The 24,659-nt window shown below is 42.3% G+C and overlaps 1 protein-coding gene and 1 pseudogene across 1 annotated transcript; one reads left to right on the top strand and one right to left on the bottom strand.

Annotated features, from left to right (window-relative positions):
• Positions 1-131: 131 nt before the first annotated feature.
• Positions 132-8,821, bottom strand: LOC135566805 (butyrophilin subfamily 2 member A2-like; annotated as a pseudogene).
• Positions 8,822-17,064: 8,243 nt separating this feature from the next.
• Positions 17,065-22,240, top strand: LOC135566804 (secretogranin-3-like). Its single transcript, XM_065014410.1, has 4 exons — positions 17,065-17,615; positions 18,388-18,443; positions 19,964-20,006; positions 22,176-22,240. The coding sequence occupies exons 1-4, from the start codon at positions 17,522-17,524 to the stop codon at positions 22,238-22,240; spliced, it is 258 nt and encodes an 85-aa protein (XP_064870482.1). The 5' UTR covers positions 17,065-17,521.
• The last annotated feature ends 2,419 nt before the right edge of the window (positions 22,241-24,659 follow it).

The following is a 24,659-nucleotide window of genomic DNA, read 5'->3' as shown; positions in this document are numbered from 1 at the left end:
CTCTTGAAAATCTGAAGATCTTTAATATCAATAGCAGTCAATCATTAATCGTCACCTTATTCAGTCTCATTCGGATGGTCATAAAGTACTGCACGAACCCTGGCTAACAAGTTGAATTAGCAATACACAAATTGGTGTAATTATTTATTTACTAAATACCGAAATAATCACACAGAATTACATATATATACACAGGATCGATCATACATCGATTACTAATCATGTCATGAAAATCCCCTAGTGGGCTAACCCAATATGACAGCTCGTTATACAAAAGAAGGGGGTTGGGTTTGAATGAAAGAGCAGGAAGATGGAGTGACAAAGGGATTGGGTCTCTATCGGACCTTGAAAAGCTATTCTACCGTAAATACAGAATCTTATGCATTCTAATAACCGCCCATTCGGAGAAGAAAAATGCAACATATATATTTACTCTGAGCTGCCCTTCGATAGATGGGTCGAAGATGGAAGACTGGTTTGCCCAAAGTCATGACAGTAACACACACACTTGCACGCACACACACACACACACACACACGAGCACACACACACACACATACACACACAACCAGTATTTCAATGTTTGATATAAAACAGTTAGTCAGTGACACCTACAGGAGTGATGACCTGTGGGGCTGAGTTACCAGTAGCACCAGAAAAAAAGAATGGATAGAGTTTCTCAGTGAAGGTGTAGCCAGTGAAGGAGTAGATATGAGACCTGGCCTCTACATTGTATAATGAGACCTGACCCTTCTCATAATCCACAAACACCCCCACCTTCTGGGGCTTCTCTCTCAGGGAGAGGACGACAGAGGGGCCAGTGAGAGCCTTGTATTCTTCATACCTCAGCCAAACAGTCCAGCATCCATTCTCAGGTTTCAGGTGAATAAACTTCTTCCTGTTGATGGTCTCTCTGGCCACTCCTAAAGTCCACCCATTCTTCCCCTCCACCTGCACCTCGTAGTAGAATCTCCCTGAGGAGAAACCCTCCGTTCCCAGGACATAGGGAACAATATCAAACCTCTTTGGGTTATCAGGGAGATTCTGTTTTATGTGTCCATATCTAACTTGTTTCCTGTCTTCAGACAGGATGAGTCTGGGATGTGCTGTATCAGGATCTAGAGTCACATCCACTGTGGAGAGAAACACACACTTTATTAGAATAAACAAAATAAACATAACAATATGGCGGACTGCATTTTACTGCTCAGTACATTGCTCTGGGACAAATGAATGGTGATGTGCTGTATCAGGGTCTAGAGTCACATCCACTGTGAAGTCAAAAATAAGAACATCAATATGTGGGAGGACATGTGTAGGGCTGCACGATATGGGAAAACAATCTATGCTTTATTTTTAACCGAATGTTGCAATTGTGATTTGACTTGCGATTTAGAGCAAAATACTTTGGTGAACTGTTGGAATCAAGGAAATAAAATGATTATTCCAATTCAATAGTTTGAATATAATAGTGGCCACTTTAAATACAGTGTTTGACATGACAACAAATTAAAATGCCAGGGAGGAGTTATTGTGACACGGTAGGAACCAAAGTCTTGACAAATGTTTCCTAGGGGACTCTACAATCTTTGGATACATTGCATGTTTTTGTTAGCTACTTCATGTAGCATACATATTCTTGCTTTGCGTACTCCTCTTTGATTTAGAAGAAACTGTTATGCAAAAAAACATGCAGATATACATTACCGGTCAAAAGTTGTGACACACCTACTCATTCAAGGGTTTTTCTTTATTTTTAACTATTTTTAACATCAAAACTATCAAATAACAATTATGGAATCATGGAGTAACCAAAAAATGTGGTTAAAATGAAAATGTATTTTAGATTCTTCAAAGTAGCCACCCTTTGGCATGATGACAGCTTTTTTTGCACACTCTCTCAACCAGCTTCATGAGGAATGATTTTCCAACAGTCTTGAAGGAGTTCCCATAAATGCTGAACACTTGTTGGCTGCTTTTCCTTCACTTTGCGGTCCTACTCATCCCAAACTATCTCAATTGGGTTGAGGTCAGATGATTGTGAAGGCCAGGTCATCTGATGCAGCACTCCATCCCTCTCCTTCTTGGTCAAATAGCCCTAACACAGCTTGGAGGTGTGTTTTGGGTCATTGTCCTGTTGTAAAACAAATGATAGTCCCACAAAGCCCAAACCAGATGGGATGGAGTATCGCTGCAGAATGCTGTGGTAGCTATACTGGTTAAGTGTGCCTTGAATTCTAAATAAATCACTGACAGTGTCAACAGTAAAGCACCCCCACACCACCTCCTCCATGCTTCACAGTGGGAACCACACATGCAGAGATCATCTGTTCACCTGCTCTGCGTCTCACAAAGACACGGACACATTGTCGACCATGACCAGATTCTGAGTCTCCTCTGAACAGTTGATATATTGAGATGTGTCTGTTACTTGAACTCTGTGAAGCATTTATCTGGGCTGCAATTTCTGTTGTGCTCTAATGTGCTTATCACTCTGCAGCAGAGTAACTCTGGAATATTCCTTTCCTGTGGGTCCTCATGAGAGCCAGTGTCATCATAGCGATTGATGGTTTTGCGACTGCACTTAAAACTTTAAAGTTCTTGACATTTTCCGGATTAACTGACCTGCATGTCCTAAAGTAATGGACTGTCGTTTCTCTTTACTTATTTGAGCTGTTCTTGTCATAATATGGACTTGGTATTTTACCAAATGTGGCTATCTTCTGTATACTACCCTACCTTTGTCACAACACAAACTGATTGGCTCAAATGCATTAAGGAAATAAATTCCACAAATGTACTTTTTAACAAGGGACATCTGTTAATTGGAAATGCTATCATGAATCTGGTTGACAGAATACCAAGAGTGTGCAAAGCTGTCATCAAGGCAAACTTGAAGAATCTCAATATAAAATACATTTTGATTTGTTTAACACTTTTTGGTTACTTCCATAAAAGTTATTTCATAGTTTTGATCGTCTTCACCATTATTCTAAAATGTAGAAAAATAGTACAAATAAAGAAAAAACCCTGGAATGATTAGGTGTGTCAAACGTTTGACTGGTACTGTAGTTCTACACCATTACTGGGATTATCCGTCTGTATACAGTAGCTAGTTACGTTTGCTCTGACTCTGTACATTTATTAGCTGGCTAACGATTAGCGGCTAACAAGATTTAGGCCCAACTTGCTTAGAAAATACAAACTAGCTGTTTACAGATGTAAGAAACACAAACGATAGTGTAATTATAGAACAGCTAGTGGATTTATATTTAATAAGAAGCAAAGTGAAAACAGCATCGTTGTCATTAACATTGTTGCACATACTGCATTGATGAGGAGACTGAATGCAGTTGTCTCTTAGTAAGAGAACAACAAATGCGCTCCATGAGTGACAGGCGGGGCTAGGTCTGTGTGGAATGCGGCATGGAGAGAGAGTTTGGAGAGAGATAACTCAAATAGCAGAAGTAAACTATAAAAATGGACGTAACACGCGTATCACATTTAACAAAACCAAACAGTCAAATACTTTATGGAAAGTAAAGTTTTAAAACAAACCTTTCGTTGCATCAATACTAGAATATTGTAAAAATACGGTATACAGCCCATCCCTAAACTCTAGGTGGGTAGACTGGAGAGTACAACAAACACTGACCTGCATGTTTTCTGATGGTTTCAAGTTCTACAATATAAACAAAGTATATGTCAGAATTAGGAATAACAGAAACTATGGTAATATAATATTACAGTAGAGTGTACTGTGTGGTGCCCTTGAACACAATGACAAATCTCCTCTTAATCTCTAAACTTTATTGATGAGGTTTTGGAACCAGAAACATATCCAAAGTGACATGGTAAAATACATCCCTCTACCATAATATAGTATACCTTAAGCAACAGAAATATGATATGAAATATATTTTAAATACAATTCAGTATCTTTTAATTTACCTGGACAGCCCTTCATGTTTAATAAATCTGTGGGTAAATTAAACATAAAACAAATTGTAATTCCCTGTTATTTAAAGTGTGAACATTTTCAAGTAAAAAAATGAAACAAAAATAGCATTCTTGGTGTGAACATAAAATAATTCCAATACAGTAATATTTTACCACATAATTATGACTAATCTTTCTACTATTTGCATATTTGCACAATGGAAATTGTAAACCCCGAGAACAGGGCTCTCCAACCCTGTTCCTGGAGAAATGATGTCCTGTAGGTTTTCTCCAACCCTGTTCCTGGAGAGATGATGTCCTGTAGGTTTTCACTCCAACCCAAGTGAGACTGATTTTAATCATTTTGCTTCTTGATAAGTTGAATCAGGTTTGTTACAATTAAGGTTGGAACAAAAAGCTCCAGCTCTGCAGGATCAGGGGTTTGGAGAACCCTGGCTGAATATACATGTATGTATTGTATATTGACCATAAGGGTCTAGTAATGCATCGTCCCTACTTACCCAGCTGATCAGCAAGTATCTCTGCAGACAAACAGATGAATTAAAGTCAAAGTAAAGCATTTCTTAATGGTGAATAATTCATTCCGCTCCTTGTGTGGCAGGGGGATGGGGACAGTAAAAACAATGTGATGAAAAGTATTAATGTCCAAATATGTAAGGATTTTAAATCCATGAAATTAGCTATTTTTAATCAATTTTGAAATAAATTAATAAAACAATATAATTCTTTGTGTAAACATTTCCATCGCAGTGGTAAAATATTATTCAATACAGTGATATTTTACCACATAATTCATGACTCATCTTTGTGCCACTATTTGCACATTACAAATTTATAGCCCTTGGAAATGGGCTCTCCAACCTGTTTCTGGAGACTGCCCTGTATGTTTTAATTCCAACCCTGTTCTGGAGGTTACTGTCCTGTATGTTTTAACTCCGAGCCCTGTTCACCTGGAGACCACCCTGTAGTTTTAACTCCAACCTGTTCTGGAGAACCACCCTGTCATTTAACTCCAACCTGTTCCTGGAGACCACCCTCGAGGTTCCTGGAGACGACTGTTCCTGGAGACCACCCTTATTGAGAACCCTGTTCCTGGAGACCACGTTCCTGGAGCCCACCTGTTCCTGGAGAACCACCCTGTGGTGCTCTCCAACCCTGTTCCTGGAGACCACGCTGTAGGTTTTCACGCTCCAAAGCCTTTTTCCTGGAGACCAACCTGTTCTTCGAGACCCTGTTCCTGGAGACCACCCTGTAGGTTTCGCTCCAACCCTTTTCCTGGAGACCACCCTGTAGGTTTTAACTCCAAACCTGTTCCTGGAGAACCACCCTGTAGGTGTTCTCTCCAACCCTGTTCCTGGAGACCACCCTGTAGGTTTTCGCTCCAAACCTTTTCCTGGAGACCAACCTGTAGGTTTTGGCTCCCACCCTGTTCCTGGAGACCACCCTGTAGGTTTCCGCTCCAACCCTTTTCCTGGAGACCACCCTGTAGGTTTTCACTAAAACCCTGTTCCTGGAGACAACCCTGTGGTTTCACTCAAACCCTGTTCCTGGAGACAACCCTGTAGGTTTTTCACTCAAACCCTGTTCCTGGAGACTACCCTGTAGGTTTTCACTCAAACCCTGTTCCTGGAGACCACCCTGTAGGTTTCACTCAAACCCTGTTCCTGGAGACCACCCTGTAGGTTTTCGCTCCAACCCTTTTCCTGGAGACCACCCTGTGGTTTTCACTCAAACCCTGTTCCTGGAGACCACCCTGTAGGGTTTCGCTCCAACCCTGTTGATGGAGACCACCCTGTATGTGTTCTCTCAACCCTGTTCCTGGAGACCACCCTGTAGGTGTTCTCTCCAACCCTTTTCCTAGAGACCACCCTGTAGGTTTTCGCTCCAACCCTGTTCCTGGAGACCACCCTGAAGGTGTTCTCTCCAACCCTGTTCCTGGAGACCACCCTGTATGTGTTCTCTCCAACCCTGTTCCTGGAGACCACCCTGTAGGTGTTCTCTCCAACCCTGTTCCTGGAGACCACCCTGTAGGTTTTCGCTCCAACCCTAATCTAGTGCACCTAATAATAATTTGCTGGTTGATGAATTGAATCAGGTTAGTTATAACTAAGGTTGGATTGAAAGCTACGGGATGGCAGCGCTACAGGATCAGGGTTGGAGAACCCTGGCTTAGAATATACATGTATGTATTGTATATTGACCATAAGGGTCTAGTAATGCATCGTGCTTCTACTTACCCAGCTGATCAGCAAGTATCTCTGCAGACAAACAGATTAATTAAAGTCAAAGTAAAGCATTCTTAATGGTGAATAATTCATTCAACTCCTTGTGTGGCAGGGGGATGGGGACAGTAAAAACAATGTGATGAAAAGTATTAATGTCAAATATGTAAGGATTTTAAATCCATGAAACTAGCTGTTGTACGCTATCCATTTTTGTTACATATTCATGTGTTGGGAATTGTTTGCCTCCAATTTTTGTTTGGTATAACAATCAAATTGGGAGTAAAAAAATGTTTGACAGTAAGACACTACTTACCGAGCTCTTGACTGTGTTCAGCTCTGGATGCATCTACATACATGACAATAGATAACAGTTAGAGGAAAGGTCCACAAAATGACTTACTCAAGATGTTTTCTGACAAAGTCCTTTACATGAAGGAGCCAATTACACTGATTCAGGTAAACCAGGCACTGTGATTTTTAAAGAAAACTTTATATTAAATAATCTAGTATTTTTGTGGAGAAAGTTGTTTTAAATAGAAATAGTTTGCCCTATAGAGAGAACTGAATTTTTTTTATACAAATCTTTAAAAACACCTGTACAGTATCTGACCAATGTCTGCTTTTTACTTCTAAAGGTCAAACAGGGGGGGCTTATATTTGTCCTGTTTCACTGTGTATACAAGTGGTTAACTTCTATGAGTGTGAGGTGTGGAATGGAAATGTGTTTTTTGCATATTCCAGCTCCCCTTGAGATACACTCAGAGAGTGTGGTCACTGCCAGGGATCAGTCATTATTGATGGCGACCCTGGAGTAATGAGGGTTAAGTGCCTTGCTCAAGGGTAGATCAACTGAATTTTGTATTAATTTGTTCACCTTGTCGGCTCAGTGATTAGAACAAGCCAGCTTTGAGTTCTAGTACCTAACTCCTTGTGTATGCCACTCTGTAAATGCACTGTAAAACAGTTACTGTAAAACATTTTAATTAATCTTTTATTACCATAGTCATTGCACAAAGCAATCCAGCGCCAAATGGTGAAAGCTAATATGACCATAAGGACAATGCCCAAAGAGACAATCACTGCAAGGGCCACTTTCCACATGTCTGTGTGAACAAGGATCAGCTCGCCTGCAAGACACAAATCAACTGAGATCAGAGACATGCTATCTAATAATAATAATAATAATAATGGGACATTTCACTCAAAGAAAGCTTTGTCAGAAGATAACAGACCTCAAATGTAAACTAATGTCAAAATGAAACCATATCCCATGACATCAGTTGTGTAGATCCAGCAATATGCCTCAATGCCAAATTAATGGAAAGATGAGCACCATCTAATTTCCTGGTTTAATGTTGTGCTAATATTTTCCATTCATTTGAGGTGGAGGCATATATCTGGATCTACAAAACCAATATGGTTTCATCTTGACATTAGAATACTAGAGTTCTAAACAATAATAATATGTTGTGTTACTCACTAGGGATGTGAAACTTTGTCTCCATCTTAATCACCTCATGGAGCTGGCTCTGTCTGACTCTACAGGTAAAGCGGTTGATGTCAGTCTCGCTACGATGGTCTTTAGTTTGACTATGTAGAATCCCTCATAGTCCCTGTCTGTCTCTGACGGTCCAGCAGACAGAGTGACCCCTTCACTGTCCAGCCACTCCAACTCAGGCTCAGGGAACCAGCCTTTAGTTACACACAGCAGAGCCATCCCTCCTTCTTTCTGTCCCTCAATGGAAACCTCTGGCTTGGATCCTATAGCTACAGACACAAAGGGAGACTGGAGATGAAGTACTACTGAGATTGGGAGGAACATCACATGGGTTGTTGTATTTAAGAAATGTACCTCTGACGTAGACTTCAATGGTGAAATCATCATAATGTGTCTTAGACTCAACAAGACATTTATAATGTCCATCATCTGTGCCTTGTACCCTGGTCAGTTTCAAAGAGGTGTTGCCCTTCTTCAGTTCCTCTTTAAACAACGATGTCCTTCCTGTAGGAGAGGATCTGATCATGGTATTTGTCTCTGCCGTCTTGGTAGAGATGGACTCTAATGTTTGACTGAGTGTCTGGGAGGTTGACTCTGAACCAGTCAACTCTCATGTCCTCAACGCTGATGTTGGGTTTGATGTAACAGGGCAGAGTGATGTCATCACCAGCCACAGCAACAATGGCACGAGTCGGACCAAGAACCTCAAACTTCTCTGGAAAGAAGAACAACCAATCAATATCAAAAACGACCATGCACATCATCAGCTGTTGGTCCCTTTCAGACTTTAACAGACCACACTAAAGATCAACACCAAACCTGGCCCAAATACTTAAGGTTTGCTTGATTTAGCTTGCTTTGCCAATGGAATAGCCTAGTACTGAAAGTGCAAACCGTAGCCATCGTTCATGCAAATTCTCACATTGTTCACACACACACACACACACACACACACACACACACACACACACACACACACACACACACACACACACACACACACACACACAAAAATAACATGTGAGGTCACTCTACCAGAGCCTGCTCTTTGGAGGAGAAGCAGGAGATTGACACACAGACAGTCTGTCCAAGTCCACATCATTTCTGAGAGAGAGGATGACATACTGGTATTCAATGTAGGTGATGCTATGGATCATATGATATGGATTTATTATGTAATCACCTAAGACCACCTGAGACCTAAGACAGAAGACTACTTAAGACAGACTTTCAAAAACTTGGTCCTTTTATTTGATAATATAAAACCTTTCTCCCATTATCTCCATAATCCCTGACAGCTGCACCGAGGGATATGACAGACACACACACACACACACATACACAAACTATTTTATAACCTCAGGCCAAAGACTCCTCAAGACAGACTTTATTAAATATGCAAAACATGGCCTATTTATCAAGGCCTGTCTGGTTCTCACACACAGCTATTGCCAACCATCAACATTGACTTGAATATTAATTGCTGGGATTTATTAGTATAAAGCATTTCTGCCATTAACTATATTTTCTCTGACAGCTTTAAACATATATATAAATAATACTTTTGGTTAGATACATGCAGATCACAATTGAGAAGAGTTTGGCTTAAAGCTCGCTGGCCTGTGGGGAAAGACTGGAGAGAAAATACATCTGGTGTGTCTACTGCAAGGCAGGGAAGTAGCTTTCAACATAACTTGTTATTCTTGTAGATGAGATGGAATCCACACTTTAATCAGCTTGAGTTGACTTGACTTGAGTTAACTTATGAGGAAGTAGGTGAGAGGTGGCATAGTTTCTGGAAACAAAACTCTGATAAACTGGCTACACTAAGATGTCACACATAGAGATCACAGGAGGCTGGTAAGGGGAGGACGTCTCATAATAATGGCTGCAATGGAGTAAATGGAACTGTATCAGCAACATGGAAACCAGGTCTTTCATGTGTTTGAGACCATTCTATTAATTCCATTCAGCCATTAATATGAGTCTGTCCTCCCAAATGAACGTGCCAGCAGCCACCTGTGAGAGATGCAGAGCGATCGCTGAGGATCCTCCACTTCCCTCAACCTGCTGTTTTGTTCACTTTCACTGGATGTTTTTCTTACTCTCCTTTCGTTTTTAACTGTCCTCTTTATATTACCATCCATATGTCACATATTGATTGTGGCATCCACTGTGGTGGGTTGTTGGCATAGATTACAAGAGAACTGTGGCCTTATTGCACTGACATCAAGTTGACACTAGAGGGCAGTAGACACACTGATCACAGGGACATGTCATTGCAGAGATGGAAGAGGAAGTGGAACATGCCACACCTAATTTATTTTTCAATGGAAGTCAATGAACTAAGAAGACCACACCCATCTGCTATCGCATTGGTGCCTATGGGAGAGCCGCCCCCTTAAGTAGACCGGAAATGACAACTTTTTAAATTGGTAAACGACAGTAGTCAACTATCTTCATTTATCCACCATTTCTGGTCATGTCAGACAACCTGTGGTGCAGCCTAAAGCACGTGATCATGTAGGGTAATATGTACTAGCGGCAGGGTAGCCTAGTGGTTAGAGCGTTGGACTAGTAACAGGAAGGTTGCGAGTTCAAATCCCCGAGCTGACAAGGTGCAAATCTGTTGTTTTAACCCATTGAAAATAAGAATTTGTTCTTAACTGACTTGCCAAGTTAAATAAAGGTCAAATAAAATCCATTGTTATTATTGACTTTAGAGGGGGGGTTGACAGAAGACTAATTAAGGCAGACTTTTAAAAATATGTAAAACTTGTTCCTTTTATTTAATAATATAAAACATTTCTCCCATTATCTCCATAATCCCTGACAGCTGCACTGAGGGATATGACAGACAGACAGACATACACACACACACACACACTATTTAATCACCTCAGGCCAAAGACTACTCAAGACAGACTTTGTTTTAAATATGCTAAATTTGGCCTTTTTATCAAGGCCTGTCTGGTTCTCACACACAGCTATTGCCAACCATCAACATTGACTTGAATATTAATTGCTGGGATTTATTAGTATAAAGCATTTCTGCCATTAACTATATTTTCTCTGACAGCTTTAAACATATATATAAATAATACTTACGGTTAGATACATGCAGATCCACAATTGAGAAGAGTTTGGCTTAAGCTCGCTGGCCTGTGGAAAGACTGGAGAGAAAATACATCTGGTGTGTCTACTGCAAGGCAGGAAGTAGCTTTCAACATAACTTGTTTTCTTGTAGATGAGATGGAATCCACACTTTAATCAGCTTGAGTTAACTTATGAGGAAGTAGGTGATAGGTGGCATAGTTTCTGGAAACAAAACTCTGATAAACTGATAAAGATGTCACACATAGAGATCACAGGAGGCTGGTAAGGGGAGGACAGCTCATAATAATGGCTGCAATGGAGTAAATGGAACTGTATCAGCAACATGGAAACCAGGTCTTTGATGTGTTTGAGACCATTCTATTAATTCCATTCAGCCATTAATATGAGTCTGTTCTCCCAAATGAACGTGCCAGCAGCCACCTGTGAGAGATGCAAGCGATCGCTGAGGGATCCTCCACTTCCCTCAACCTGTTGTTTGTTCACTTTCACAGGATTGTTTTTCTTACTCTCCTTTTTCAGTTTTTAACTCTGTCCTCTTTATATTACCGTCCATATGTCACATATTGATTGAGGCATCCACAATATGTGAACCAGACATTCTGTTTATGACTTTAGGGTTTGTATCAGTGTTTGGTTTGTATTCTATACCAGAGGTTCTCAACCTTTTGTAGATTCTCTACCACCAATCACATTTGGACCTGTCTGAAGTACCTTTTCATGTGTGTGTGACAGGACGTGAAAACATTTTGGTTTATTTGTAATACTGTTTGTCTACATATCATTTAATGATGCAAATAATGTAATAAAGATAACAATCATTAAACATTATTACCATTTCTATTGTAATTATTGACTATAGAGGGGGTTGTTGTGAAATGTGGAATATGTTAGCCATTTCATGCAATCTGGAGCCTTCATTATATCAAATACTGGGGTGGCAGGTAGCGTAGTGGTTAGAGCGTTGGGCCAGTAACTGAAAGGTTGCTAGATTGAGTCACTGAGCTGACAAGGTAAACATCTGTTGTTCTGCCCCTGAACAAGGCAGTTAACCCACTGTTCCTAGGCTGTCATTGTAAATAAGAATTTGTTCTTAACTGACTTGACTAGTTAATGAAGGTTAAATAAAAATAAGGAACCATTCCAACTAACAGTAAATCTTGGGAGAGTGTGAAAGAGAGGAGACAGTGTGAGGGTTGACAGTGAAAGAGTAGAGACAATGAAAGAGGTGAAAGGGTAGACACAGTGTAAGAGAGGAGACATTGAAGGAGTAGGAGTGGCTTCAAGACAAGTCTCTGAATGTCTTTGAGTGGCCCAGCCAGAGCCTGGACTTGAATCTGATTAAACATCTCTGGAGAAAGCTGAAAATAGCTGTGCAAGGGTGGAGACAGTACCACTTAAGTATTCCTAATCACTCAGGTGAACTTAAAAATGTAAAATATGAATGGGAATATACTTCAGTTAGATTTTAATCATAAGAATTTCTAGGGGTGCCAATAATTGTGTTTTGGAGAATGTTTTGGAGAAAAATATTTTTTTCATTTATTTCACATTTATTTTTTTCAATCATTTTACTTCAATTAAAGGTTGGATTTTTTGTGTGAATATTTTGAATGCAAGACCAAGAGGATGAACAGCAAAGACATTTATTTACAGCCCGTTTTGCTCATATGTACCAAGGGTGCCAATATAAGTAGAGGGCACTGATCCAACAGTATGTTCATGTGATTATAGGAAAACAAATCCCTACTATTAGATACACTTAATCAGTTTCCTTAGATTTACTCTTTGGATCAATTTCTTTAGCTCCTCTGAACCGGTTCATTCCCAAGACAGATTCATTATTTTAGGGAAATAGTTCAGCCAAATGGAACCCCTACATTTTGGGAATGGGGAGGACAAGAGATCTTTCTCCATTAAGGCTCAGCTGGAAAACAGACAGTCCCTCACAGAGATTCTTGAATAAGGTCTTTTACCTTGTTTTGTTGTGGCCAGAGGGATGTCTGGGTCCAAGCCGAGCGAAATGGATCAAAAAGTCAGGTCGCTCTCATCCGGGTCACGGAACCAAATGTTGTGGAAAACCCCATCCAAAGGCTAAGGCAGAGACTATTTAATTGTATAATAGAAACATCTTTAATCAAGCAGTTGTGAGGGAGATCTGTCTCTGATTTCACAGTGAAGAACTCCAAGAGTAAATGGTTCCATGTCCCTTATATAGTGGGAGGTGATAATACTATCATATTGTTACACAACAGTTATTTATACAAGCAACAGTTCCAGAACACAATGGCCTTGTGTTAGAGTGCAGAAATTACAGGAGTCTATGAAAGGCATAACATCACAGTCAACACAGAACATGTCCCATGAGAAGTTAAAACAGCTCACCCCAAATTCTGCCACCACAATAGGATGACATTCAGCATCAATTGTACATGGTGAATTTCCTCTCTGTTAGTTTAATCATATAGTGATAAACAGATTGCAATTCATTCAGACGGTGAGTAACACACACACTTGCACACACATCCATTCTCAGGGTTCAGGTGAATTTTCTTCTTCCTGTTGATGGACTCTCTGGCCACTCCTACAATCCACCAAGTCTTCTGCTCCACCTGCACCTCATAGTAGAATCTCCCTGAGGAGAAGCCCTCCTTTCCCAGGACATAGAGAACATTATAAACCTCTCTGGGTTGTCAGGGAGATCCTGTTTTATGTCTCCACAATTCACTTGTTTCCCATCTTCAGACAGGATGAATCTGGGATGTGCTGTATCAGGGTCTAGAGTCACATCCCTGTTGAGAGAAACATATCAATATGCAGGACTGCATTTAACTGCTCAGTAAATTACTCTAGGACACATGAACGTATAGTGATGTGGTGTATCAGGGTCTAGAGTCACATCCACAGTGAAGTCAAAAATTGTCTGTATAAAAATGAGAAGAAAAGAAAATCAGTTTTGGGGACAGCAATTTACTGCAGGGCTTAATGCACAGTACATTACTGTAGACATATGTAGTCTATAGGTTATTGATAACAACATACTGTAGATATGAATGTGTGATAATGTTATTTCAAGTTAAACCGGAATGTGAAGACATGAATATTAATGTGAAACTCTACGTGGATGGACTGGAGAGTATTACTGTCACGCCCTGACCGTAGATTGCTTTGTATGTTTCTATTTTTTAGTTTGGTCAGGGTGTGATGTGGGTGGGTATTCTATGTTTTGTTCTATGTTTGTATTTCTATGTGTTTGACCTGGTATGGTTCCCAATCAGAGGCAGCTGTCAATCGTTGTCTCTGATTGAGAATCATACTTAGGTAGCCTGTTTTCCCCATTTTGGTTGTGGGTGTTTAATTTATGTTTAGTGTCTGTTCACCTGGCAGAACTTTTTCGTTTTCTCTTCGTTGTTATTTTATGTACTGTTCAGTTTTTCTATTAAAATATGACGAACACTTACTGCCTTTGCATTTTGGTCCTCCTCTCCTTCCACCAATGAGAATTGTTACATACACCTGTATGTTCTACTTTTGATAAGGGCCAATAGGGATCTGTGTAGTAAACTGTATAGGGAATAGGGTGCCATTTGGAACACAAACTGACTGCTGAGACAGACAAGTAAGAGGAACAGGAAACATATTGTATTAAGTATGTAAAACATGATCACAATACTTATAACATACTACCTATAAAGTATTACATGTACTGTGGCACCCAGAGCAACATTTTAAACATTTATCTCTATAACCCCATAATCATAAGACATACATTACATATCCTAATAGTTACAATTAGATGCTCTCAGATCACCATGAGAAAGGTTTGATGGTTTCAATATCGTCAGGAAACAGGAAGGAAGTTGTGCACCTACTGCAAGGCAGGGCTATGATGAACCACCATGTGTTAGTAGGCAGCATGGTTCAGTGAGAATAGAACGTTTTGAGGTAGAACTACCAGTATGTGAAACTTGTCAACATTGAGTATTCTTTAAAATGCCAGCATGTCATACTCATTTAGTTTTCTTTTACATAATTTTTTTTACCTTTATTTAACCAGGCAAGTCAGTTAAGAACAAATTATTATTTACAATGACCACCTACCCCGGCCAAACCTGAACGATGCTGGACCAATGGTGCACCGCCTTATGGGACTCCCAATCACGGCCAGATGTGATAGAGCCTGGATTCGAACCAGGGACTGTACTGATGCCTCTGGAAACTGAGATGCTGTGCCACTCAGGAGCCCACAGCACACATACAGCATGCAGACTTTCACTGAGTGACTCATGCTCCGTGCCTCATCCATACTGAATGTCCCATATTGACAGTGTCAGTTCCATACTATGTGGACTGCTGACTTGGACTACAGGAGAACCAGGGCCTTCTGACACTGATATAAAGCACACTAGAGGGCAGTAGAGACACACTGATCACAGGGACGTGGTAGCTAAGCTTTGATACGTATGGTGCTGTAGAGAGGAAGAGCATTATCATGTTGGGAACCAGTCCTCTTCTACCATCTCTTCTCATCTACATTCTCCTCTCATCTACCTCCTGCTGCTCATCTGCCTCCTGCTCCTCATCTGCCTCCTGCTCCTCATCTGCCTCCTGCTCCTCATCTGCCTCCTGCTCCTCATCTATCTCCTGCTCCTCATCTGCCTCCTGCTCCTCATCTACCTTCTCCTCTCATCTGCCTCCTGCTCCTCATCTACCTTCTCCTCTCATCTACCTCCTGCTCCTCATCTACCTTCTCCTCTCATCTGCCTCCTGCTCCTCGTCTGCCTCCTGCTCCTCATCTATCTTCTCCTCTCATCTGCCTCCTGCTCCTCATCTACCTTCTCCTCTCATCTGCCTCCTGCTCCTCATCTGCCTCCTGCTCCTCATCTACATTCTCCTCTCATCTGCCTCCTGCTCCTCATCTACCTTCTCCTCTCATCTGCCTCCTGCTCCTCATCTGCCTCCTGCTCCTCATCTACCTTCTCCTCTCATCTGCCTCCTGTTCCTCATCTACCTTCTCCTCTCATCTACCTTCTCCTCTCATCTGCCTCCTGCTCCTCATCTGCCTCCGGCTCCTCATCTGCCTCCTGCTCCTCATCTACCTCCTGCTCCTCATCTAACTCCTGCTGGACTTCCTGACCGGCCGCCCCCAGGTGGTGAGGGTAGGTAGCAACACATCTGCCATGCTGATCCTCAACACTGGAGCCCCCAGGGGTGCGTGCTCAGTCCCCTCCTGTACTCCTGTTCACCCACGACTTCATGGCCAGGCACGACTCAACGCCATCATTAAGTTTTCAGACGACACAACAGTGGTAGCCCTGATCACCGACAACAACAAGACAGCCTATAGGGAGGAGTTCAGAGACTAGGACAAAAAGGCTTCTCAACAGTTTTTACCCCCAAGCCATAAGACTCCTGAACAGGTCATCAAATGGCTACCCGGACTATTTACATTGTGTGTGTCCCCCAACCCCTCTTTTATGCTGCTGCTACTCTCTGTTTATCATATATGCATAGTCACTTTAACTATACATTCATGTACATACTACCTCAATTGGCCCGACCAACCAGTGCCCCCGCACATTGGCTAACCAGGCTATCTGCATGTGTCCCGCCACCCACCACCCGCCAACCCCTCTTTTACGCTACTGTTACTCTCTGTTCATCATATATGCATAGTCGCTTTAACCATATCTACATGTACATACTACCTCAAGCAGCCCGACTAACCGGTGCCTGTATGTAAACATAAGTTTCCCATGCCAATAAAGCTCTTGAATTGAAATTGAAAGAGAGGAGACAGTGAACGGGCAGAGCAGGGAGAGAGAATGAGATAAGGGCCACTGCACTGAGGGATATGACAGACAGACGGACAGACAGACAGACCCAGAACAATGCCCTGAGCATGTAGCAATTGTTCTTTACTAAGTGTGTGTGTGCTGTTCCTCAATGGACAACTGATAACACACTGCTCAGCATGTTCACTCTACTCAAAGCTTTAGTCCCATTAAGACAGATCTATCAATCAGCAGACAGCATGTATATTCATCTGAAGCATAAGGCTCATAAAGCAGGAGATTAACTGGGGTTGAGGAACACGGAAAACATCTGAAACACAACACTGCTCTGGGCACAACCATGTTGACTTGTTGTGTATGTATGGATGTATCTAATTCCAATGAGGCAAAATGGGACAGCCCACAGTATTGACTATAAAAAGCTAAGGCGTCCAGGACAGGACGCACGATCAGGGGCGGACATTCGTTTGTTCTCCTCCTTCACGGTTTGGTCCGACCGAGAGAGAGAGATCGTGTTATTTCGGGTAGCTACTATCGGCATACGGCAGGTGAGTTCACGACAGCTCACACGGAGTGTATAGACTACGAGCCTGGCAGTTTATCTATCTCTAGTTAAATATAGCGAGTGTCCTGGTTTCAGCACTGCAGGTCGTTAACAGCTCCAACAACACCAGAGGAGAGCGGAGATTTGAAGAGCCCCTCCCCGCCCAAGTAACAACCAGAGCCGGCAGAGTCCAAGCGCAGCCCTGTTGTCAGTTTCAGCACCAACAGCAAGGAAGAGCAGAGCTGTCCAAACATCCAGCAGTTTGTGACCGCTATCGTCGGTTGGATCATCCACACAACACAACACCCCCAAGACAGCTATAACCGGGAGTCATCTAGCGGGAAATAGCCTACAGCCACCGATTGAGTGGATATTTTATTTCAGAATGGCGTCCAAAGGAATGGGAGTTCTCCTTCTGCTCGGGATTTTTGCTGTGACTGTCTCCCAGATTTCTGCTTTTCCCACACCTGCCGAGGATGGTGAGTACATGGCCTGCTGATAGCCTACATCTGTGATGACTGGTTTCAGTGTGAATATTTTTTAGTTCGCTAGGCCTATAGCCCACTTTTAAAGTACATTTTAACTAGGCCAGGCTATATTTATAACCCTTTTCACATGTTAAAAATATATTTAAACATTATATATAAAACAAGCCAATTCAAGTTAAAATAGAGCAGGAAATAACAAATAAACAAATAGTTTGTGACGTTGGTCGTTTGCATGCGATGTAAGGCCGATTGCGTTCTATTTTCAACGCAGTTTATCTTTTGTTTGTTAAGCCGATTATGACGCTGCTGTGTCCCGTCGGGTCGGGAGTTAGGACTCACTGTAGCCCTAGACTGTACCCTCTTTCTCATCAATTAACCACATTAACCAAAACCACACTTGGCCCACATGACCAAGCAGGCATATCTTAAAAATACCCTGATGATGTTGGTCCCCTCAAATTCAAGTCAATGTCTTTCTCTGTCGTTCATATGAAAAGTTTCTTCTAAAACTGATTTTTAAGATAGTTTTTTAAGGCTATGATTTGAAGCAGACAGCTGGTCCTACATTTGTTTCTACCTAAATTACGTTTTAGATGTCTCAGATGATGTGATAGTGAATGGTGGGGATGGTGGTGGTGATGATGATGATGAAGACAATGATGATGCGGGTGATGATGTTGATTATGACGATGACAATGCTGCTGACCATAATAATAAAGGTGATTAGTAGTATTAATATTATGTGGTTTTATTTTCCCTGCAGATAAAGCTGTATTTTACAACAGACGACTGACTGAGGAGAGACCAATCCAGGAGCAGGTAAACTATCTCTTTCTTTCTCTGTCTCTCCTTCTCTCTCTCTCTCTCTCTCTCTCTCTCTCTCTCCTTCTCTCTCTCTCTCTCTCAATTCAATTCAATTCAATTCAAGGGCTTTATTGGCATGGGAAACATGTTAACATTGCCAAAGCAAGTGAGGTAGACAACAAAGTGAATATATAAGGTGAAAAACAACAAAAATAGACAGTAAACATTACACATACAGAAGTTTCAAAACAGTAAAGACATTACAAATGTCATATTATATATATATATATATACAATGTACAAATATCTCTCTCTATCTTTCTCTCTCTCTCCTTCTCTCTCTCTCTCTCTCTCTCTCTTTCTCTCTCTCTCCTCTCTCAATTCAATTCAATTCAAGGGCTTTATTGGCAGAAACATGTGTTAACATTCTCTGTCTCTCCTTCTCTCTCTCTCTCTCTCTCTCTCTCTCTCTCTCTCTCTCTCTCTCTCTCTCTCTCTCTCTCCTCTCTCTCTCTCTCTCTCTCTCTCTCTCTCTCTCTCTCTCTCTCTCTCTCTCTCTCTCTCTCTCTCTCTCTCTCTCTCTCTCTCTCTCTCTCTCTCTCTCTCTCTCTCTCTCTCTCCTCTCTCTCTCTCTCTCTCTCTCTCTCTCTCTCTCTCTCTCTCCTTCTCTCTCTCCTTCTCTCTCTCTCTCTCTCTCTCTCTCTCTCTCTCTCTCCTTCTCTCTCTCCTCTCTCTCCTTCTCTCTCTCTCTCTCTCTCTCTCTCTCTCTCTCTCTCTCTCTCTCTCTCTCCTTCTCTCTCTCCTCTCTCTCTCTCCTTCTCTCTCTCCTTCTCTCTCTCCTTCTCTCTCTCTCTCTCCTTCTCTCTCTCCTTCTCTCTCTCTCTCTCTCTCTCTCTCTCTCTTCTCTCTCTCTCTCTCTCTCTCTCTCTCTCTCTCTCTCTCTCTCTCTCTCTCTCTCTCTCTCTCCTTCTCTCTCTCCTTCTCTCTCTCTCTCTCTCTCTCCTTCTCTCTCTCTCTCTCTCTCTCTCTCTCTCTCTTCTCTCTCTCTCTCTCTCCTTCTCTCTCTCTCTCTCTCCTCTCTCTCTCTCTCTCTCCTTCTCTCTCTCCTTCTCTCTCTCTCTCTCTCTCTCTCTCTCTCTCTCTCTCCTTCTCTCTCTCTCTCTCTCTCTCTCCTCTCTCTCTCTCTCTCCTCTCTCTCCTTCTCTCTCTCTCTCTCTCTCTCTCCTTCTCTCTCTCTCTCTCTCTCTCTCTCTCTCTCTCTCTCCTTCTCTCTCTCTCTCTCTCTCTCTCTCTCCTTCTCTCTCTCTCTCTCTCTCTCTCTCTCTCTCTCTCTCTCTCTCTCTCTCTCTCTCTAAACCATCCTCTGTGCTATCTCCAGACTAATATCATGTCAAATAGACTTTGTGGAGGGGAGAGTTCTCAAACATCAACCACATCATATCAAACCAGACTGGAGCAACAGTAAACAAGCAAAGCTATTATGGTGAAGATGATTAACAGAGAAATGTTGACAGTGTTCATGTTCTTTTCCACAGATTGCAGAGGCAGATGATGTGAAAGCAGCAGTGGAGTCTGCAGGTAAGTGGATTCTTCTCAGGCAATCAATCAATATTGTTATTACATACATTTGAATATGGATGTGAATAGTGTGGAATGATTATTTTTGTTGTCTCTTGGATGTCTTCACAATATATAACTGTTTTATCTTATTTCAAGGCAGTGTTGTTCTTGTCTTTAGCTGTTCTGTACTGTGTAGGGTGTCCACCCACACTACCAAGAGTTGGTGAAAATGCACTTAGCTAATAAAATGTAACTTCCTTATGTAAAAAAAAAAAAATGTACCATGACAAATATGATTATTCATGTTTGAATGGTTCAGTGGGGTCTTTCTCTAACACAGTGGTTTCCACACTGTGGGGCGGACAGTATTTAACAGTTTGTGTTCGTCATCTGGAAACTTATTTCCATCGGTCACAAAAGGCTAAATTAGCATGACACGAGCTGAATTCACTGTAAACGGCTTGGGGGAAAAAGCTTGATATACGCTCAGTGCTTCATTGATATTTCACAGAGATAGGCTTGTTTTTGTGAGAAATCTTAGAAAAAGAACAATATTTTTGAATGAATATGAAAAGCGTATACTAAAATATGAAAATACTACGTCATGTCGTTATCCATCTTAGCTCTATATTATTTCATGTCCTGCGGATTGGAGAAGAAAGATGACTAGTTCAACAGTAAAGTGAGATGTCAGGTCGCCTGTAGCCTTAATTCATGAACAGAATCCAGCCTAGCTGACACAATGCCATTTCCTGGCCTCTTTCTCTGGCCTCTATTGTTTCAGTCACATTCATTTTAGTCGTCCTCCAAGGGTAAAAAATCCAATAACCTTTTACAGAATTATTATAGAGACATGACGTTTGGACCATTGGTTTTCTTAGACAATTATCTACAGTTAACATGTAAACATTTTTGTTTTTGATTGGACACCCTATACACGTATTGTGTGTTTTGTATGGACCCCAGGAAGAGTAGCTGTTTCATGTTTTGTGTGGACCCCAGGAAGAGTAGCTGTTTCATGTTTTGTGTGGACCCCAGGAAGAGTAGCTGTTTCATGTTTTGTATGGACCCCAGGAAGAGTAGCTGTTTCATGTTTTGTGTGGACCCCAGGAAGAGTAGCTGTTTCATGTTTTGTGTGGACCCCAGGAAGAGTAGCTGTTTCATGTTTTGTATGGACCCCAGGAAGAGTAGCTATTTCATGTTTTGTGTGGACCCCAGGAAGAGTAGCTATTTCATGTTTTGTATGGACCCCAGGAAGAGTAGCTGTTTCATGTGCAACAGCTAATAGGGATTATAATAAAATCCCCGGTTCCAAGACCACCTACTGCAGCCCATGGATCTGGCCCCGTATTCATAAAGCACCTCAGGCCCAACCCTGCTTAGCTGCAGAGGAAAACCAGCCAGGCCCAACCCTGTTTAGCTGCAGAGGAAAACCAGCCAGGCCCAACCCTGTTTAGCTGCAGAGGAAACCCAGCCAGGCCCAACCCTGCTTAGCTGCAGAGGAAAATCAGCCAGGTCAAACCCTGCTTAGCTGCAGAGGAAAATCAGCCAGGCCAACCCCTCCTTAGCTGCAGAGGAAAATCAGCCAGGCCCAACCCTGTTTAGCTGCAGAGGAAAACCAGCCAGGCCCAACCCTGCTTAGCTGCAGAGGAAAACCAGCCTGGCCAAACCCTCCTTAGCTGCAGTAGAAAACCAGCCAGGCCCAACGCTGTTTAGCTGCAGTGGAAAACCAGCCAGGCCCAATGCTGTTTAGCTGCAGTGGAAAACCAGCCAGGGCCCAACCCCTGTTTAGCTGCAGAAAACCAGCCAGGCTCAATGCTGTTTAGCTGCAGAGGAAAATCAGCCAGGCCAAACCCTGCTTAGCTGCAGTGAAAACCAGCCAGGCCCAACCCTGTTTAGCTGCAGAGGAAAACCAGCCAGGCCCAACGCTGTTTAGCTGCAGAGGAAAGACAGCAGAGAGTGATACAAGGTGGTTTGTGGCTGGCTTCTCTATTTAAAGATACACTATGGAAGTTTAGTTGATGAAACACAAATCTCAGTTTTAGGCTAACAATTTATGGGTGAAGGCTGGTGTGCCCTTTCTGGACAATATTTCTCTCCATAGAGTGGACTCATTTGGCTCAAGAGTGAGCACCCCCAGAGGCAGAAGCTTCATATAGCCTCTTAAATATTTGCCTCTCCCCTCAGACACCAAACCTGCTGTGGAGCCTAAAGAGGGTGAAAGAGGCAGAACCAGAACAAGAGAACGATGACTTCACTCTGCTCAAGTCCCTGGCCAAGGTCAAAGGTCAAAAGAGACCAATGAGACGCCGGTCAGACAGAGCCTGGAGAAGGAGCCTTACTTTCCAGACGAATCAGATTCTACCAAGAACCGCCGCTAGTCGAAGACTATGACTCAACAAAGATGGAAAACGGCAAGTACTAAGGTATCTAGTTTAGTCTGTTTATACTACAGCAAGTACCAAGGTATCTAAACTCAGCAAAAAATCTAAATGTCCTCTCACTGTCAATTGCATTTATTTTCAGCAAACTTAATATGTGTAAATATTTGTATGAACATAACAAGATTCAACAACTGAGACATAAACTGAACTGAAAGTTCCACAGACATGTGACTAACAGAAATTGAATAATGTGTCCCTGAACAAAGGGGGTTCAAAATCAAAAGTAATAGTCAGTATCTGGTGTGGCCACCAGCTGCATTAAGTACTGCAGTGCATCTCCTCCTCATGGTCTGCACCAGATTTGCCAGTTCTTGCTGTGAGATGTTACCCACTCTTCTACCAAGGCACCTGCAAGTTCCCGGACATTTCTGGGGGAATGGCCCTAGCCCTCACCTCTCCGATCCAACAGGTCCCAGACGTGCTCAATGGGATTGAGATCCGTCTTCGCTGGCCATGGGCAGAACACTGACATTCCTGTCTTGCAGGAAATCACGCACAGAACGAGCAGTATGGCTGGTGGCATTGTCATGCTGGAGGGTCAGGATGAGCCTGCAGGAAGGTTACCACATGAGGGAGGAGGATGTCTTCCTGCAACGCACAGCGGGAGATTGCCTGCAATGACAACAAGCTCAGTCCAATGATGCTGTGACACACCTCCCAGACCACAACGGACCCTCCACCTCCAAATCGATCCCACTCCAGAGTACAGGCCTCAGTATAACGCTCATTCCTTCAACGATAAACGCGAATCCAACTATCACCCCTGGTGAGACAAAAACTGCGACTCGTCAGTGAAGAGCACTTTTTGCCAGTTCTGTCTGGTCCAGCGACAGTGGGTGTGTGTGCCCATAGGCTGTTGTTGCCGGTCATGTCTGTTGAGGACCTGCCTTACAACAGTGGGCCTTTACAAGCCCCTTGCAGTCCAGCCTCTCAGCCTATTGTGGACAGTCTGAGCACTGATGGAGGGATTGTGCGTCCTGATGTAACACGAGCAGTTGTTGTTGCCATCCTGTACCTGTCCCGCAGGTGTGATGTTCAGATGTACCGATCCTGCAGGTGTTGTTACACGTGGTTCCTGCACTGCGAGGACAATTAGTCACTGTCCTTCCTGTCTCTGTAGCGCTATCTTGGGTGTCTCACAGTACAGACATTGCAATTTATTGCTCTTACCACATCTGCAGTCCTCTATACCTCCTTGCAGCATGTTCATGCGATGAACAGGGACCGGGCATCTTTCTGTTGGTGTTTTTCAGAGTCAGTAAAAAGGCCTCTTTGTGTCCTAAGTTTTCATAATCAGGACCTTTAATTGACTACTGTCTGTAAGCTGTTAGTGTCTTAACGACCATCTCAACAGGTGCATGTTCATTAATTGTTTAAGGTTCATTAAACAAGCATGGGAAACAGCGTTTTAAACCCTTTACAATAAGATCTATGAAGTTATTTGGATTTTTAGAATTATCTTTGATAGACAGGGTCCTGAAAAGGGACGTTTTTTGCTGAGTTTAGTTTAGTCTGTTTATACTACAGCAAGTAATTGCTGGGCATTATTTTAGTCTGATTACAATAACAGCCTCTTGGACAGACTAACCAGACAGAATGTTACAATAACGGCCTCTTGACAGACTAACCAGACAGAATGTTACAATAATGGCCTCTCTTGCACAGACTAACCAGACAGAATGTTGCTAACAATGGCTCTTGACAGACTAACCAGACAGAATGTTACAATAATGGCCTCTTGGACAGACTAACCAGACAGAATGTTACAATAATGGCCTCTTGGACAGACTAACCAGACAGAATGTTACAATAATGGCCTCTTGGACAGACTAACCAGACAGAATGTTACAATAATAGCTTCTTGGATAGACTAACCAGACAGAATGTTGCAATAATGGCCTCTTGGACAGACTAACCAGACAGAATGTTACAATAATGGCTTCTTGGATAGACTAACCAGACAGAATGTTACTAATAATGGCCTCTTGGACAGACTAACCAGACAGAATGTTACAATAATGGCCTCTTGGACAGACTAACCAGACAGAATGTTTACAATAATGGCCTCTTGGACAGACTAACCAGACAGAATGTTACAATAATGGCCTCTTGGACAGACTAACCAGACAGAATGTTACAATAATGGCCTCTTGGACAGACTAACCAGACAGAATGTTACAATAATGGCCTCTTGGACAGACTAACCAGACAGAATGTTGCAATAATG

The sequence above is a fragment of the Oncorhynchus nerka genome, unplaced genomic scaffold (assembly GCF_034236695.1).
Source record: "Oncorhynchus nerka isolate Pitt River unplaced genomic scaffold, Oner_Uvic_2.0 unplaced_scaffold_3285, whole genome shotgun sequence".
Taxonomy (NCBI): domain Eukaryota; kingdom Metazoa; phylum Chordata; class Actinopteri; order Salmoniformes; family Salmonidae; genus Oncorhynchus; species Oncorhynchus nerka.
The sequence above is the reverse complement of the archived record's forward strand: the minus strand, read 5'-3'. Positions and strand labels throughout refer to the sequence as shown.

Bases quoted from the DNA above. Each gene is read 5' to 3' on its own strand.
- LOC135566804 (XM_065014410.1), top strand. From the start codon at position 17,522: ATGGCGTCCAAAGGAATGGGAGTTCTCCTTCTGCTCGGGATTTTTGCT. The intron at 18,444-19,963 runs GTAAACTATCTC...TCTTTTCCACAG, and splicing joins AGAGACCAATCCAGGAGCAG to ATTGCAGAGGCAGATGATGT. The intron at 20,007-22,175 runs GTAAGTGGATTC...CTCTCCCCTCAG, and splicing joins AGCAGCAGTGGAGTCTGCAG to ACACCAAACCTGCTGTGGAG.